This window comes from Lynx rufus, unplaced genomic scaffold (assembly GCF_022079265.1).
Source record: "Lynx rufus isolate CCGP_SWC_20201006 ecotype Redwood Valley unplaced genomic scaffold, mLynRuf1.p SCAF_8, whole genome shotgun sequence".
Lineage (NCBI taxonomy): Eukaryota > Metazoa > Chordata > Mammalia > Carnivora > Felidae > Lynx > Lynx rufus.
In genome coordinates, this window is record NW_025814896.1 from 117,991,123 (window position 1) to 118,007,901 (window position 16,779).

Genomic DNA, 16,779 nt, shown 5'->3' on the forward strand with positions numbered 1-16,779 from the left:
TCAGAGAACATAGTTCAGGCTTAAAAAAAAAAATTATTCCAAGCAGGCTGCGGGTGAAGTGATTCAAGGAAAACATCAGGCCCCCAATACGGCTGTGTTAGCACAGCCTGCACAAACTACTGCTGTGGTGGTGGCTTGTTTCTTAGTGACACTCAGGGATTCAACGTCTTTGTATACAGTGGTGATTAATGGAGCCCAAGCCCAGATCAATGCCTCCCAGAAAGGTGCTCTGCTCAGAATGACAGGCAAAACAGAGGTGGGTTTACTTTCCTTCTTTCTGAAATCATTTCCTAAGAATGACTTGCACTAAGATTTATCCTGAAGTCTCTTCTCCTCCCTCTCTTCCTTCCTTTTACAGATACAATTTCTCTTTAAAAAGAGAGGGAGAGAAAGAGAAAAAAAAAGAGAAAGAGAGAGAGAAAAAGAGAAATAAGGAAAAGAAAGAAAAGAAAGGAAAAGGAAAAGGAAAAGGAAAAGGAAAAGGAAAAGGAAAAGGAAAAGGAAAGGAAAGGAAAGGAAAGGAAAGGAAAGGAAAGAAAAGAAAAGAAAAGAAAAGAAAAGAAAAGAAAAGAAAAATCTCTCAAAGGCTTTCATGATGTTCAACAGAGACAGGCGACCGCCTCGGGGACGTTGCGCCCCCTGGTGAACGTGGCTGAGTCCCGCCGGCCGGCTCCCTGCCGAGCCCGCGACCGCCGCCAGGAGGCGCTGCTGAGCCGCACAGGGCCGAGCCCGGGCGATCGCGTACTCACTTGCGAGGGTGGTGACGCTGCTGAGGTTGTGATCGCCGCCGACACTGTGGTGGAACAAAAAAGAAAACCGAGGTTGAAAATGCCATTGATGCCAAAACACCTCAGACACTCCCAAGACAGGCCTTTCTTCTGAGAGACACCCTGGGGGCTTGGAGCTTGTCATTTCCTCATTATTTCCAGTAGAAAAACAAACCGGAACATAGCAACTCCTCTTTTTGTCCCCACAAACCAGAACACCCCGAGAAGAAACAGATTTAAATGGCACGGTGACTGCGATGATTTTTTTTTAACTTCGAGCACTGACGTTGGGACAGGGGAACAAAGTGGTCCCCCTTTGCCCCTGTTTTTCTAAAGGGAAGGTGAGCGTTCCTTGGATGCTGAGCCAAGTCGCGCCCCACTCGCCACTGCAGCTGGGCACGGCTGTTATTGAAAACACAGTGGAAACGTTTGCCCTCGTCATTCTGTTCCTATTTGGCTTGCAAAAACCCGCTTTTAAAGCGTGTCTTCTAGAGAGAACCCATCTTCTAAGCTGCTTCTAAAATTCCAAGCAAATCAAAGTTGGATGGGTTTCTAGGCATGAGAATATACAACATTCCACAGTTTATTGGATTCCCTGCTTTTCCATATCCCCTCATTCTCTGCCAAGTACATCTGAGAACGTTTAAAAGGGTCTCAAATATTTGGGGTTTGATTCTGTGCAACATCGCAAGGGAGGATGCCTGGGATTCAACACTGAGGGTCAGTCTGGTCCCAGGGATGCCAGATTCCGGGCTGAGGAAACACCAGACCTGCCCTCTCATGCTTGGCATGAGCCGGGTGTTCAAATCCCGAGTCCTGCTCACTGCAGCTTGGGGCAGCCTGGGTTTGATTACAGCTAGAGCAGGAACAAGCCTGCATGAAGCAGTCACCATGGGGGAATGTGCCAGATTAGGGGTCAGGAACCATCTGCTCTATTTTTTGCCCTTTTATCATCTGGCTGTGTGATCTTAGATAGGTTACTTGTCCTCTCTGAGCCTTGCCTTCTCATCTGTAAAATGAAGGCCCTTTAATAATGATACAAACTTCCATTTATATCTACTTTGCTGGATGCTTAAACTCTATTCCTCATGACGGTGCTCAGGCTGTATTATTATCCCTGCATGGAAGATAAAGAGACAAGCTCAGAGAGGTTAAGTAACTTGCTCAGAGTCGCACAGAGTCAGGCAGCCAGGATTCAGGTACAACTCCGGTTCCAAAAGGCCACTGTCTCCTTCTGAGCCTACTCCCCAGAGAGAGAAATGGAAACTAGAGAAGCTTTTCATCCCAAACATTTGTGTTCTTTCTCTCCCAAACTCGGCCTGTTCAGGCCTCAGTTCCTGTCCTGGGGAATGCAGTGGTTCAGGGGAAGCTTACAGTCCTTCCTCAAAGTAAACCAGAAGCTTCTGTTGAAAAGCACTAGGTGGCTCATGTGTCTGCTAGAAGAATTGTTCTCCGTGATGCTCAGGGGTCCTCCCCTGCCCTGCAATGAAAGGGTCACTCAGCGTCTTGCCACACCCTCACTCACCTCCAGGACAGGCCTCGATACTGAGTCAAGACGTCCAAGATGTCCCCAGGCTTTGATCCAGCCCCATTACCTGCCTGAGAGGGAACATTAAGAGGTGAGTTTCCCTGCCCCCTCAGCTGGAAGGTCCGTGTTCTAGTTGTGGCTGGGAGCACCTGAGCACTCCCTAGAATCTAGAGTGTAGACAGTGCCCTGTCTTTTTTTTTTTTTTAATGTTTATTTATTCTTAAGACAAAGACAGAGCATGAACAGAGGAGGGGCAGAGAGAGAGAGGAAGACACAGAATCTGAAACAGGCTCCAGGCTCTGAGCTGTCAGCACAGAGCCCGACGCGGGGCTCGAGCCCACGAACTGTGAGACCGTGACCTGAGCCGGAGTCGGACGCTTAACCGACTGAGCCACCCAGGCACCCCTACCCTGTCTCGATATGCATCTACCTTTACAGAGATGAGTGAGAGATCCCACTGGGAACCCTGGTGCCATCCACCACTTGGCCTCACCCTAAAAAACCCGGCCCAGACCAAGACCAAGTGCTACAGGCTAGCAAAATGGCTCTGAAAATCAGACTGCAAGTGTCCACTTTTCAAAAGGACCCATTTCTGGGTCCCATCCACCTCCTTTTGAAAAGTTGTGAAATAGACCATAAAAGGAAACATATCACAATCCTTTGAAATCAACGTATCTCCTGTATGTACAATTTTAAAAATAGTAATACAATGCCGTGTACCTGCCCTTAAGCTGAAGAAAGACACGGTCTTTTAAAACCTCAATCTGGGCACGCTCTGCAGATGCGTGGCCCTTGCCTAAAGCGTGTCATTTCCAAGCAGGGCCATTGCAAAGGTCATGCTGAAGACGGGCCTCTGAGGCAGGCCAGGGGGGAGGCTGGCCTCCATGAGAGACCCTCTGGGGTGTGACCCCTGCTGTCTGGTGCCCAGTTCTCTGCCACCTGTCATGTATGTCACACTCCAAAGTTTGCCTCCCAGGAAGTCCTGAACAGCTATGCTGATTCTTGAGGACTGCTTCTCCCAAGAGCATCTTCAAGCAGACCAGCAGGTCAGGGGTCAGAGGTCAGGCGTCGGGGGGAGCTACCAGGCCACATCCAGCAGGAAATGCTTGGGATAAGCAGTGCTAAGGACCAGCCTGCCTGTTCTTCCGGAAAGTTACAAGCAGTAGGGTGTTTGGGGTAAAGAATCGCTGAGGGGTCATGGAGGGCACAGCCACAGTACAGGGACAGGCTTCTGGACTTGGAGTCAGGACTCACGAGTGCTGGTCCCGGTCCAGTGCCTGCAAGCTATGCAGTCGTGGGCACTCAGTGCACCTACCCGGCCCCGTCTTCTTTTTGGGTTAAGTTTAAGGTAAGTCATGTTTCGGCAGATTGAATCGAGGATGTCGATGGGATAGATGAAATGCTAACGAGCCACAGACATGAAAGGTGTCTACTGGTCTTTGGGGAAGACTCTCCTGGAGGCCCTGGATTCTACGGACTCAGAGAACAGCAGCTGGATGCGTCTGGAATGGGCCACTAGTAAATGGAACCTTGTGTCCGGGAACCTCTACCCCGTCTCTCAAAGGGCCTTATTTCGCTTTCATTGGATAGCACTTTGCAGGCCTAAGGGGTCATCATGGAGCAGCTGCAGAGATGGGCTGGCATCATTCTGAGTACCTCGTCTTCCTCTGCCCCCTGCCCCCCACCCCATTAACGCCTGCTCCCGCCTAATCCTCTCTTCACCCTCCTTTGACTTCCTGCATGACCAGTGCCCGGTCTTTGAAGGAGCCCCACACTGTGCGTGAGACCTCGTCCAATCCGCCCAATGCTACCAGGCTGTGAGACTTGGGCTGGGTCACTTCTGTCACGGCTGCTCCCTCTGAGGTCCCCCTACTTCCTGCTCGCTCATTCATCCCAGCGTCGGAGAGGAATACTGAGGTTAGGATGGACATGGGGACCGGAGAGGGGCGGGAGATGACCATGGTCGTGAGAGTTCCTCTCTCCAGGTTCTCCCATTAATCCAGATTTCCTCCCCTGCCCGCTCCTCCCACAGCTGGGGTAACTCACCGTGAGAGAGTCCCCCAGGGCTGCGATTACCTTGATGTCAGCCAGCTTCAGCCTGTGAACTGAGAACGCACACACCAGTTAATGCAAGACAGGGGTTCTTATCTCCTCTGAAAGTGAGCAATCTTCCAGGAAAACTGAGAGAGAAAGTCCATTTGTAATTGTAATTCAGCTTGGGCAGAGATACTAAATCTGTCACAAGCCTGTCATAAGGCCGTGGATCCTGACTGTTATCTCTTCCTTGGAGCACTTGCACATGGGCTCAGGACCTAGGAGGTGGACCCAAATTTCAGAGGGGATTCTGGGGCCTTTGGTGAAACCTGGTGCCACAAGGTGAGCAGTTACCCTCAGGGCCTGAAACGGCTCCTGGCAGTGTGGTCTGGGAGTCAGGCAGGAGTTGGCGTGGAGATGTAACCAACACTTAATCTATTCCAGTATCTGTTGATAATGAAGATAAAATTTTATATCATCCTGTTAAAAAAAAAATCAGCTCAGGGGCGCCTGGGCGGCTCAGTCGGTTAAGCGTCCGACTTTGGCTCAGGTTGTGATCTCGTAGTTCGTGAGTTCGAGCCCCACATTGGGCTCTGTGCTGACAGTTCAGAGCCTAGAGCCTGGAGCCTGGTTTGGATTCTGTGTGTCCTTCTCTCTCTGCCCCTCCCCTGCTCTCTCTCTCTCTCTCAACAATAAGTAAAATGCTAAAAAATTAAAAAAAAATACTCAGTGAAAACAATGTTCAAAGAGATCTCCAGGTCCTGGCTCCTTCCATGGAGACATCTTGTCTACCTCACCTCCGTACCATCTGCAGATGAGAAGCTGCCACTCCCACTGAGGATCCGCTCTCATTGGAAAAGTAAAAGTCCCTGCCTCTTCTAATGACAGCATGCAAACGAACACATACATAATTGTGAATGTGTGTATGCAAAATATATAGATTAGTGATCCTCAAATTTGAGCCTGCATCAGAATCATTTGGGGAGCTTGTTAAAACGCAGATGGTCGGTTCCTACCCTCAGAGTTTCTGCTTCAGTAGGTCTTGGGAGAGGGTGGGGTAAGGATATGTGGTTAGAAGAACAATATCAAATCACAAAGCCAGCTGCACACATTAGCACACATCCATGGGGTTGAGCCTGAGAACTTTAAAATGACCTCTTCTCAAAGAAATTGGGCAATGGGTAAAAAAAGGCAACCCAACAGAAAGTAAGACCTCCTTCCCTCAACTCGAGAGGGCTTATTTTAGTTGCTGGTGATGACAGCCAATCACTATATTCTTGTTGCCATAATGTATGATAGCCACAGTGAATGCTGTGAACACTTGCTAGGGGGCAAAGGTTAGGGGAAATCTTTGAAGCTGGTAAAATGTGGAAGCGATGGGCAGATTTGCTTCAAAAGCTCATTATAGTTTGCTAAAGAGGCAGCTGGAACTGGTCATCCTACCGCCTAAATTTGTAGCAGACAGAAAGGAAACGTACACACATGTGCATGCATGTGCACATCTATGTGTGTGTGTGTGTGTGTGTGTGTGTGTGTGTGTGTGTATGTGTAGATAGATCTGAAGGATTTCCTTTGAGAGATGATAAACCAAACCAAGACTGTGTGGGAGGGGTCTGACTTATCTGGGATTTTATTAATATAGAGCCCGACAGGTTTCATTTGTTTAACATCCTGCAGACCTTGATTTGAGCTTTGTTAATATCATCACGCATGACAAAGACACAGCCTGGAAACACAGCAAAGCACTTTAGCAATTGCTCTCCTTGGGGAAAAAACTACTTAGAGATAAGATTAAATTTATGTGGGCTGATTAGCTAAACATTATCTGGTACAAACTGTCCACCACCCTGAAATGAGTTGATAAATACATCAATAACTCATCAAGATTTCTACAGAGGGGGCCTCTTATCAGAAGGCCATCCAAGCTATGATGAAATATCACGAATGGTAAGAAAATGGTAGACTATAGAATGAGGAGAAGACTTGACACTTTGGAGCTTTGTCTTGTATACCCCAAGAGCTTAGACCACGTGCAGCCATAATCTGACAAAAGCAGCTTTCCTCACAATTGTCAGCTAGGGCCACCCGGCTCCTGTGCCCTCTGATTCTCAGGACTTATGTTAACTTATGTTAACAACGGTGCTAAACTGCTGGCACCATGTTAGAACCTTGTTTGTGCCTTGGAAGTACTTCAGTGTGAGTTTGTATGGAGCAATCTGTGCCTTAGGGAGCACAGGGGCTCAAGCAATGTGCTAAGTTGAATTACAGGCTAAGTTAGTGACTCTGTGTCAGAGACCTTACAGCTCTCAAAGCTTTAAATGACGGGCACTGCAGGGAAGGGAAATACCTATGTGTCCAAGTGTCTTTGGGTGATTTTGAACTTGCTCAGGGGACTGAGCAAGGGGACCGGTGGGCTGTTATTCCCTGTGGGGCATCACTGCTTCCTAGTCATAGATGAGGTTAAACCACAAGACCCATGAACAGGTGATGATTACAGAAGCATTTCCAGGGTCATTGCAGTGCTGGGTCATAACAGAGTGAAACCCTTAATGATCTCCCGGTTCTGTAACTAGGGCATTTTTCATATTGGCTTTTGAGTAGCTCATTTTAGTCAAATGGGTATAATAAAGAACATCAAGGACTTACAAGGGAGCCAATGTCTTAAATGAATGAACTGTTCTAGATTTATACTATTGGTGACAGTGGCATATAAATAGCTTTGTAGTTCTCTATTTTCAAATACTGTGAATTTCTCTCCCAGCATGGAATTAGCAGCTTGACATCAAGATAGCCAGCTTGAGTACAGAGCCAGGAGCCACGTCCCCTGCTCCGTATTGTTACTCTTTTGTTTGCAAAATGCTACTCTTTTTCTCACTGGGAAAACCTTAGGTCAGCTGCCAGGCCCAACATATTTTTCTTAGTTACCCCAACTGTGTTAGGGGCAGACCATGGGGTAATATAAAATGATGCAAGTATGTGCAAAGTTAGAAAACCCACAGGAGATAGCATTTAGAGAGAGCATGTATGCACTGACTGGGAAGAAAACTCGGCAGCTTTTATTTATTTATTTTGCTACCAAATACCGATTAGTTATAAAAAAAAGTTATATCAACTCTCTATATCTCATTCCAAAAGGCTCACAGATTGGAGGAAGAGGTTTATCACCTGTGGGCCCCAGATGGGATGAGTGAGGCATCCAGGTTGCCAAGGGCTGTGGCCTATTGATGAAGGCAGTACCCTATACTGAGACATCACTTTTGGTTAGTTATGTGTACCTGTGGATGGTTGAAGAGAAACACTAGGGAAGGGGACACGGCAGGTTTTTGAAAAGAACTCTGAAGGCAAAACAGTTATTTTATACAGAGTCTTAGTGAAAAATTGCTTTAATGGCAGATACCTTTTTTTTTTTTTTTTTAATTTTTTTTTTCAACGTTTACTTATTTTTGGGACAGAGAGAGACAGAGCATGAACGGGGGAGGGGCAGAGAGAGAGGGAGACACAGAATCGGAAACAGGCTCCAGGCTCTGAGCCATCAGCCCAGAGCCCGACGCGGGGCTCGAACTCACGGACCGCGAGATCGTGACCTGGCTGAAGTCGGACGCTTAACCGACTGCGCCACCCAGGCGCCCCCAGATACCTTGATCTAGTTGGATTTAAAGATCTTTTCCAACCCTGAGAACTGTTGGTTTGCTACATTGGAAATACTCATTAAGATTAATTCAGCGAGGGGCGCCTGGGTGGCTCAGTTGGTTAAGTGTCTGACTCTTGATTTCGGCTCAGGTTATGATCTCACAGTTCATGGGATCAAGCCCCATGTTCGGCTCTGTGCTGACAGCACGGAGCCGGCTTGCAATTCTCTCTGCCTCTCCCCTGCTCACACTTGCTTGCGTGCTCTCTTAAGAGAAATAAACATTAACAAAATTAATTCAGTAAACATTTACTGGGCTCCTATTATGTGCTGAGTCATTGGAGATATAAAGATAAGACAATCTGCTCTTTTAAGTATGCATCAGATACCATCATCTCAATCAGAAATTACAAACATGATCTCCAGAGGAGTGAGTGACCTCACCAGAAATAGGACAGTTGTCAAGAAAAACTAATAATGTGGCCCTGTGCTCTCTTTTAACTACCCCAATAATCACAAGGATGGTTAAAATGTCCATTCACAGATCACACGTGCTAATGAAATGTGTTTTTTATTATTGCCCAGTTAGCAGTGGTCATTTTCCTAAATGACACCTCTCAGGCAGGCCTCAGAAGGGCAGGCCCAGCTCACATTTAGGATGGCCGTCACCCAGTTGGAGCGAGAGAGCATTTTGGTTCCATGCCCACTTGGTTAGATCGAGGAGACCTAAATGTACCCATTTGCTTATTCAGACGGTCCCTATCACCGGAGTATCTTCGATCTCAAGGTCTTAAGATTTCTTGTGCTTCCATCTTCAAATGCCAATAAACACAATAATCTTCAGGGTCAGAGGATAAAGAAAAGGTTCACATTTTATCTGCTTTCAGATGTTGAGATACGTTCTAAGGGATTGGTTATCATTATGACAGGAACATAATCTGGAAAGATTGCAAAATACTTTATAGTTCATCCTCTCAGAATGATAAGATTAAAAAAGGGATGGATATCATTTCTCTGTAAAGACTGGCGATTAAAAAATTCAAATTCTCTCTGTCCCTATACATGCAAATGCATGGACATACATATATACGTACATCTTTGTGTTTTTGTTGTAAGACAGCCTGTGTAGGAAGCTGATAATTTGTTTCTGCTGCTAGAGTTCTGCTAGTAAACTAACCAATAGGACTAAGTTGTCACCAAGTATGAAGGGGATAAAATCTAAAGATTAAACACACACGAGCACGCGCTCTGTGTGTGTGTGTGTGTGTGTGCCTTATCTCCTATTCCATTGTTCTGCAACTTAGAACAAGAACCAGTTACAGACTGAAGTTTGTTACAAACATTTTAACTTACTTGCCATTCACGTGGCTTAATTTGAGCATAGAGAGCTAAGACCTGCATGAAAGGTAGGCTGACACTTTGTTGTTCTACTAACGCTCAGCAAAAGAAAACAGTCTGACGACAAAGATGTGCATCCCTGAAAGAACGCTGCTGGGTGCTGTGACATCTCCAAACCTAATTTTCTGTCTTGGAAGGCACTTAGGAGGCATTCGACAATCACCTAATAATCAAGTGAATGACTTAATGAACAAAGGAGTCGCCCTCTAGGACCAAGCAAGGGAACCTATCGCACTGTTGCAGGAATGCTCCTGCACTGATGGGGTCAGTCCTACAGGTCAACGTACAGCCTCCTCCCTGCAACCCCCGCTCCATGACCTCCCATGGTCACATGCACACAGCCATCACTCTCAGACAGGCTCATCTAGAAGAAAAGATTTAGCCCTTAGCCGGCCCCTTTCTGGGAGGATGTCACCTGGAACATTCCACGAGTTGCATTTTCACGGCCCGGCAACAGTCATTTTGGAAATACTGAGAAGCAGTGAGAACAGCACGTTTCTAAGATGTGCTTTCCCGTTCCATGCAGTGTATGAGTGCCTCCTGCCTATGGCTCTGACGTATGGACCGGTTATTTCTGCCTCCTGCTTAAAGATTGTTTTGTCTTTTGGAGAAAAAATTCACTGGTTCGTTAAGGCTCCACGGCAGAGGGACAATGACAGCAGCGCACTCAACTCATCCTGGGCTCTTCGCAGGACAAGACGTGGTACACAGTTAACGCTTAATCAATGCTTTCTGCTACTGGTGTTATCATGTTGTAGCTCAAGAACAATCAAACACAGACACGAACTTCCAAACACACATCAGGAGCTACTTCTATTGTCCTTGGAAAAAACCCCCCTCTGATGTATCCCAGACTGTGTGGAAAGCCCGTTAAGGTTGCCCTTATGTTGATGATTTCGAGCCTCAAATGAGGTTAAAAATCACTTGATTTGAGCCATGTACCTGAAGTGGGAATCGTGTTGGAGGGGTCCTTGTCAGGGCACCTGATTTCCATTGCATCTGTCACCTGAAATGAGAGGCACAGAGAAGGAGAAATGGATCTTGCAACATAGGAAATTGGGTGAGAAGTGGGGCCTGTATTTGGAAAGCACCCCTTAGTATAGAAAGCTAGGTATCCCTTAAGATCCCTCCCTCTCTATGAACACTCATATCTGAGTGTCCACAAAATCCTTTCCTAAATGCTCCCCATCCTGTTGCCTCCCCTCTAGTGCCTTGACCTTCATCCAGGCCTGTGTTACTTTTCAAAAATAGGGTTTTTAAAAATGTTTATTCATCTTTTTTGAGAGAGAGAGAGAAAGAGAGATAAGGCTGAGTGGGGGAGGGACTGAGAAAGAGGGAGACACAGAATCCGAAGCAGGATCCAGGCTCTGAGCTGTCAGCACAGAGCCCGATGTGGGGCTCGAACCCACAAGCCGTGACATCATGACCTGAGCCGAAGTCAGACGCTTAACCCACTGAGCCACCCAGGTGCCCCCTCAGGCCTGTGTTACTTCTTGCCTGGAATATTACAGCATCTACAGCCTTCAGTCCTGGGGGCTTCCTCCCCAGCCTTCTGAACCCATAGAGATGACGCTCTCCCTCTCTCAGCATAATATAACAGTGTCACCCCCCCCCCCCGCCCAAATTCTTAGTGAAAGCAGGGATTTTTGCTTGTTTTGTGTACTGTATCCTTGGAGCCCAGAACAGTGCACAGTGATGCTCAATAAATATGTGTTGGTTGAAAAAAAATACATTTCTGCTGTATTAACATCCGCACAAAGTTCATCCCCCTTGGCGCATCCTAAGAGGACCCTGACATTCTAAACCACCAGCTCTGGACCCAGCTCTTGCGCTCTCCATGCCTCTGCCCGAGTCTACCTCCGTTCCCCCCCTCACCCTCCCCTCCCCCCACGTTCCCACACGCCCATCCACCGGGTGACCCTTAGCCATCCTTCAAGGCTGGGGTTGTTGGTCTTCTTTGGGAAACTATGTCACCTCTCTCCCGTCAGTCGCTTCCTCTGTGTTCCCAGAACACCCACGGAAACTTTAATTAGAGTCATGCCTCGACTGCTGATTGGCTCCACGAGGCTGAGTTCCTTGGGACGAGCAACGGATTTTATCTGTGGCTTTATCTCTTATGCCTGGTATTCCTCTGCCCACCCAGCCATGTAGCCATTCAACAAATAGTGATGAGTCCCTGCTCTGAATCCCTGCTTGCATTCTAGTGGCACACAGAAGGCTTTCAATAAACGCATCCTGAGGGAATGTGTCGCTGTCTCCTACCAGATGACAAATACTGGCAACGTTCGTGTAGAACTCAGAGCGTACCGACACTATTTCATGTACTTTCCGCGTATGAGCTTATCATTAGTAACAACTCTGTGAGGTGGGGCTGTGACTAGCATGTCACAGAGATGGTAAGTGCCTTGCTCAATGACACAGAGCCAATAAGTGGAATCCTCACGCTGAGGTATCGGTTAGAACGTGAGGGACATGATGATAAATCAAGAGTCTTTCCTGCTGTGTGTCTCTCAGGCTTTGTGCTGGGGACCCAGGCCGTCGTCTTTGCCGCTGGCGGGGAGGGTAGTAGGAGTGAATTCGTCTCAACTCGTCTCGGTCCGCAGTCCTCTGAGAGTGAGGACATCAGCCTTGAAGTGCTTCTCAGCTCCCCAGAGGAGTGCAGGGTGCCCTATCTCATCTTGACAGGAAAGATCAGAGAAGGACTCCTGAGACAAGCACCAAGGGAGGCGTGAGGAGGCACGAGGCGGCCCCCACGGGCGTGCGCCAACTTCGAAGGCCTTCTGGCCTCCATGCTGTCTGGTTTCGCGCTTCACCGCATTCCTCTGCTTTTTCTTAACTTTCTCCTCAGATTAAGCCCTCAGGTGAGTTTAAAAGGACTCGTCGGTGATTTGGGGAGAGCCTGAGGATTCTTGGTTTATGTCAGAAGCAAACAGGGAGCAGGCAGTGCTGAGCACCCCACCACGCCCCGTGAAGCCTCAGGATGCTGGTTGCTGAGGCCGTTCTAAAGACAGAGATAGGGGTTAAGGGTCCGACTTCGGCTCAGGACATGATCTCACGGTTTGCGAGTTCGAGCCCCGCATCGGGCTCCGGGCTCTGGGCTCAGGGCCTGGAGCCTGCTTTGGATTCTGTGTCTCCTTCTCTCTCTGTCCCTCTCCCACTCACACTCTCTTTCTCTCAAAAGGAAATAAAGATTAAAAAAAAAAAATCAAAGACAGGGACATAGGGCTGGCCTGCTTCAAGCACAAATGGGTCGGTCACACACCTGACCCTTTGACCCTTCCCCGTGGGCTCATGGGGTTCCAGGGAACCACGTAGAAACTTCCAAAGACTCGGCAAGGGGTACCGCCCCTGGTTCATTTGCATGTTTGTCAATCACAGAAAACCCGAGCCTACCTCAAGCTCCTCAGGAGATTTTAGCAGCCTGGGCAGGTAGTTGCTGTTCTTGTAGGTGAACAGAAAGGGATTCTCCTGCAGAGGAAGGTAATACATTATAATCGTGACCCAGAAATCTGTATCGTTTAACCACCAGGCTTTCTCACACAGCAATGCCTTTGGTCAGTTTGGAACGCTCATAGCATCCTTGAAATGATGAGAAAACCATCATCTGGCTTTTCTTCTCCGTGCTGCTCGTTAGTTCTCTGAGAGGGCTCACTAATGCTTTGAAATGTCCCCTTTGCCACAGTCAGCATCTCCTGCTTGTACTGGAGTTTCATGCTACCAGGCAAAGTACATATATTTCCACAGAAAGGGAACTGAATTTTAAGCTTCCTGGCAGCCAAGGCAAAGAGGGAAACAGGGCAAATGATCTAATTCCTACAGCCCAGTAAAAAAACAAAAACAAAAAACAAAAAACCCCCAAAAAACAACAACAACAACAACAACAACAAACTTACCAGTTCAGTAAGAAAGCCCAAAACCGGACTCACATTAAATGATAAAAAGAATTCTAGTGATTTATGTTCAGTGTTCCTTTTCTCATTCATTTACTCAGCAGCACTAACTCTATGCCTACTACATGTCGGGCGTGTTATTCAAGATGCTCATCCTCACATTTGGGACCAGGTAAGCTGTGGCTTTGGTCCTATGCCCTCCACAGGTGTGGAAGGGGCCTCAGTGCTGCGGACACGGCTCTCCTGACCCGCCGGTGTAAACCTTCAGCGTGTCAGGTGTGCAAAGCTGTGCCCAGCCTCGAAGAGCCAACCCAAGCCTCTGATGGGGCTAATGTCTCATCCAGGGAAGACCCCACTTCACAGCAAAGCCCACTTCTTCGTGGCCCCATCTCAGTCCCCAACTCAGCAAGGGATTCCCTCCCGTCCCCAGTTCTGGCCTACCTGAGAGGGACATTTCACCGGACTTCCCTCTCGTGCACTGAATGGCTCATCTTTCTGTCCTGCTGGCTCCATCTGGAAAAGGAGGTGATCTTTAGAACAGAGAAGCCTTGCATAGGTGGCCGCATCCTGGGGTGCCAATGACAGAGACTCATTTGCCCAGCATCTCTCAGAGTGTGACCCTGGGCCAGCTGGCGGCACCAGCATCACCTGGGGACACATTAGAAATGCAAATCTCCAGGCCCAACCCAGACCTACTCAAGTCAGAAACCTTGGGGTGGGGTCCAGTGCCGTGCATTTGAACAAGCCCTCCAGGAGGTCCCAGTGCAAGCCCCGGGTGAGGCCCAGGGCACGGGAGGATTCAGTGATGCCCAGCCCACCCCTCCTGATGTTACAGAGAGAGGCATGGAATGCCAGACAGGCTGAGCTGGGACTGGGACCCCAGCGCTGACGAAACTTCCCTTCGAGAGGAGAGCAGGGGGTGGGGGGGGGGGAAGGAAGGACAAACCCTTGGCTCTTGTGTAAAGCATGCGTCCTCTCCCCTCGGCTCCCCTTCCCGTGGTGTGTAAGCCCGCGTCCAGGAGGCAGGAAGAGCCTCTGTTACCTGAACACTGCTTACGTGGCCGTGAGTGAGACAAGCTATGGCCTTCTGGCTCAAGTCCTAGGTCTTTAATCAGAGGAACAGACGTGGGGCACAGCCCAACTCCCACTCCCAAACAACTTGAACATCTTGCGGTTCGGCAATGAGCAATGGTGGGCTCAGTGCTGATCTAGGCAACTACTTAAATGATAACCGGAGCCCGTGGAACAGCGCCATCAAATAGTGTGCGTGTGTCAGCAGGGCCCCAGCAGGTGATAAACCGATGTGAACGTGCTCAAGGGCACACGGGAAAGTGAAGGCAGTTGAAGACTTCAGTGGGGGGAAGGCTTTTTTTTTTTTTTAAGTTCCTTTTGTTGGGGCGCCTGGGTGGCCTAGTCAGTTGAGCCACCGACTCTTGATTTTGGCTCCGGTCACAATCTCATGGTTTATGAAATCGAGCCCCACGTTAGTCTCTGTGCCGACAGCATGGAGCCTGCTTGGGATTCTCTCCCCCTCTCAGGCTCATGTGTGCTCTGTCTCTCTCTCTCTCCCTCTCTCTCTCTCTCTCTCTCTCTCAAAATAAACATTTTTTAAAAGTTCCTTTCATTATCTTTAAATGCTTATGATACTCTTGAAAGATACCACAGCTTCGTGAGAAGACACATTTCCTTTTGCACTGCTATTTTCTCCCATTTGGGAACCTCATGTTCACGGTCAGCCCTACTGCCCACAGGTACTAGACTCTTGGGCACCTTTGTCCCTCACCTCCCTTCCAATGACTTGACAAGAGGCAAGAGGCTATGGGATGGGGCGCTCTGTCTGGCTCAGTCACAGGCTCCGCCATCCTCCACGAGGATTTTAGATTCTTCAGCAATATCTTATCCCAGCATCTCACCATAAACAAGAACCAGGGAAAGAACTTTACCCTTCTTGGGATTAGCTCTTCACCCAAATGGACAAAGTCAGATAAGAGGGTGTAATTGACCTTTTGGAAAAAGGGTGGCACCCTTTTAGCTCGAAGGCTGGAGGAGGAACTGGGGTCCCTACCTTCTTTCAGATTTATTCTGATGGTGGGCACTCCTGGAAATGGGAGGTCCCGCCCACAATGCTCAAGGTTGCTCTGAAAGGGAGTGTTCAGTGACCCGGTGTCAATCTGGCCTGCCTTCTTCCCTTCTCCAATCTCTCAAGAATGTAATCAATAAGAGAGTCTGGAAAGAAGCTCTGAGAGAGCCACACTTAATAATTCTGGTAGAATGGATATAGCAGAGCCCGTTTTTTAAGGACCTTAAAGAGAGGAAATTCATAGGCTTGAATAAACACTTTCCTTTAAGAGCCTTTCCTCAAATGTCTCTTTATCAGTCTCCTACATCCTTCCCACTCCTCTAATGCCCTTTACACCTGCTTGGACCCTCTACCCTCCTCTGTGCTCAGGCAGCATGGAGAATGAGGCGGCCAGGCCAAACATCCCCTCCCACTGTCCCTCCGCCTGCCACCCTGTGCCCGTGTACAAGTTCACATGCACTCCAGGGACAGTGGGGGCTGGTCTCTGTGCTCTCACTCCACACCTCAGTCCTGGAATCACCCACATCTCTTCTCCACAGCCTCCCTGCCGCACTGGAATTAACTGGAATGTGGGAGGGATGACCTTAGACATTCTCTCCCAGGAGAATTCCCACTCAGCTGAGCAATTCCTGAGGGAATTTCAGGGCTTGGCATGCAGTGGGGGTCTGTGATTGCTGGAAGGATCCAGTTCCCCAAAGGTGGGTTTCTTCAGAACTAGTGTTGCCTAAGAATCGTCAGAAATTACTGAGGAGGCGGTGATGGGGGCAGAAGGGACCAAGGGAATGAATTATGTCTTCACAAAATCCCCCAGCTTTGTGTCAGGAGCTCAGCGGCAGTCTGGGGGCACGTTATGCTAGGGCGGTTCCAGGAGTGTTTCAGAAGTGGGGCTGCTCTCTTGCAGGTATCTGCAACTTTCCTTTGCTGGCCCTCACTCAGAGCTTACGTGTACCCTGGGGCCTGGCCAGGGAGAACAGATGCGGGGCTGGCCTGCACAGCCACCCCCACTGTGGTGTCTGGGGGCATCGTGGGGGAGAAAAGTGGTGGAACTTGGGCCCCTGTGGTCACAGTGATTATGTTGGACCCTCTCTGCTCCCCACATATGAGAGTGGCCCTCATTCCAGGCCCTCTGTGTCTGTGAACGTGGCCTTGGATAGACCTATCTGGCTTTCATCTCTGTGGTCTCAAACCCAACACAGCAGAGACTCAAGGAGATAAAGGCAGAGACACGCCTGCCCTCCTTGTGTCCCTAGGAAGACACAAGAGTGAACCCAAGGGTGAACCACTCGTGCGTGCTGCTAAAGGCCTCTGAGGCTCACTGAGGGTCGTCACACACCTCTGGCAAGGAGGGAAAAGAGAGGCCTAGAAAGACCACACGATTCGCCTCACGCTACAACCAAAGACACAGGTGTAACGGGAACTCAGGGTTTCTGGCTTTTTACCCAGTACTTTTGCCC

General features: G+C 48.7%; 1 protein-coding gene across 1 annotated transcript in view; it reads right to left on the reverse strand.

The window, feature by feature from the left end:
• The window catches only part of PLB1 (phospholipase B1), a 121,545-nt gene that overhangs the window by 62,386 nt on the left and 42,380 nt on the right, over window positions 1-16,779 (reverse strand). The window contains exons 15-20 of the mRNA XM_047069218.1: window positions 13,687-13,758; window positions 12,749-12,823; window positions 10,298-10,361; window positions 4,342-4,400; window positions 2,293-2,366; window positions 750-793 (exon numbers count right to left, since the gene is read on the reverse strand). Of these exons, the coding sequence (XP_046925174.1) occupies window positions 750-793; window positions 2,293-2,366; window positions 4,342-4,400; window positions 10,298-10,361; window positions 12,749-12,823; window positions 13,687-13,758 (388 nt within the window). The remainder of the gene's footprint in view (window positions 1-749; window positions 794-2,292; window positions 2,367-4,341; window positions 4,401-10,297; window positions 10,362-12,748; window positions 12,824-13,686; window positions 13,759-16,779) is intronic.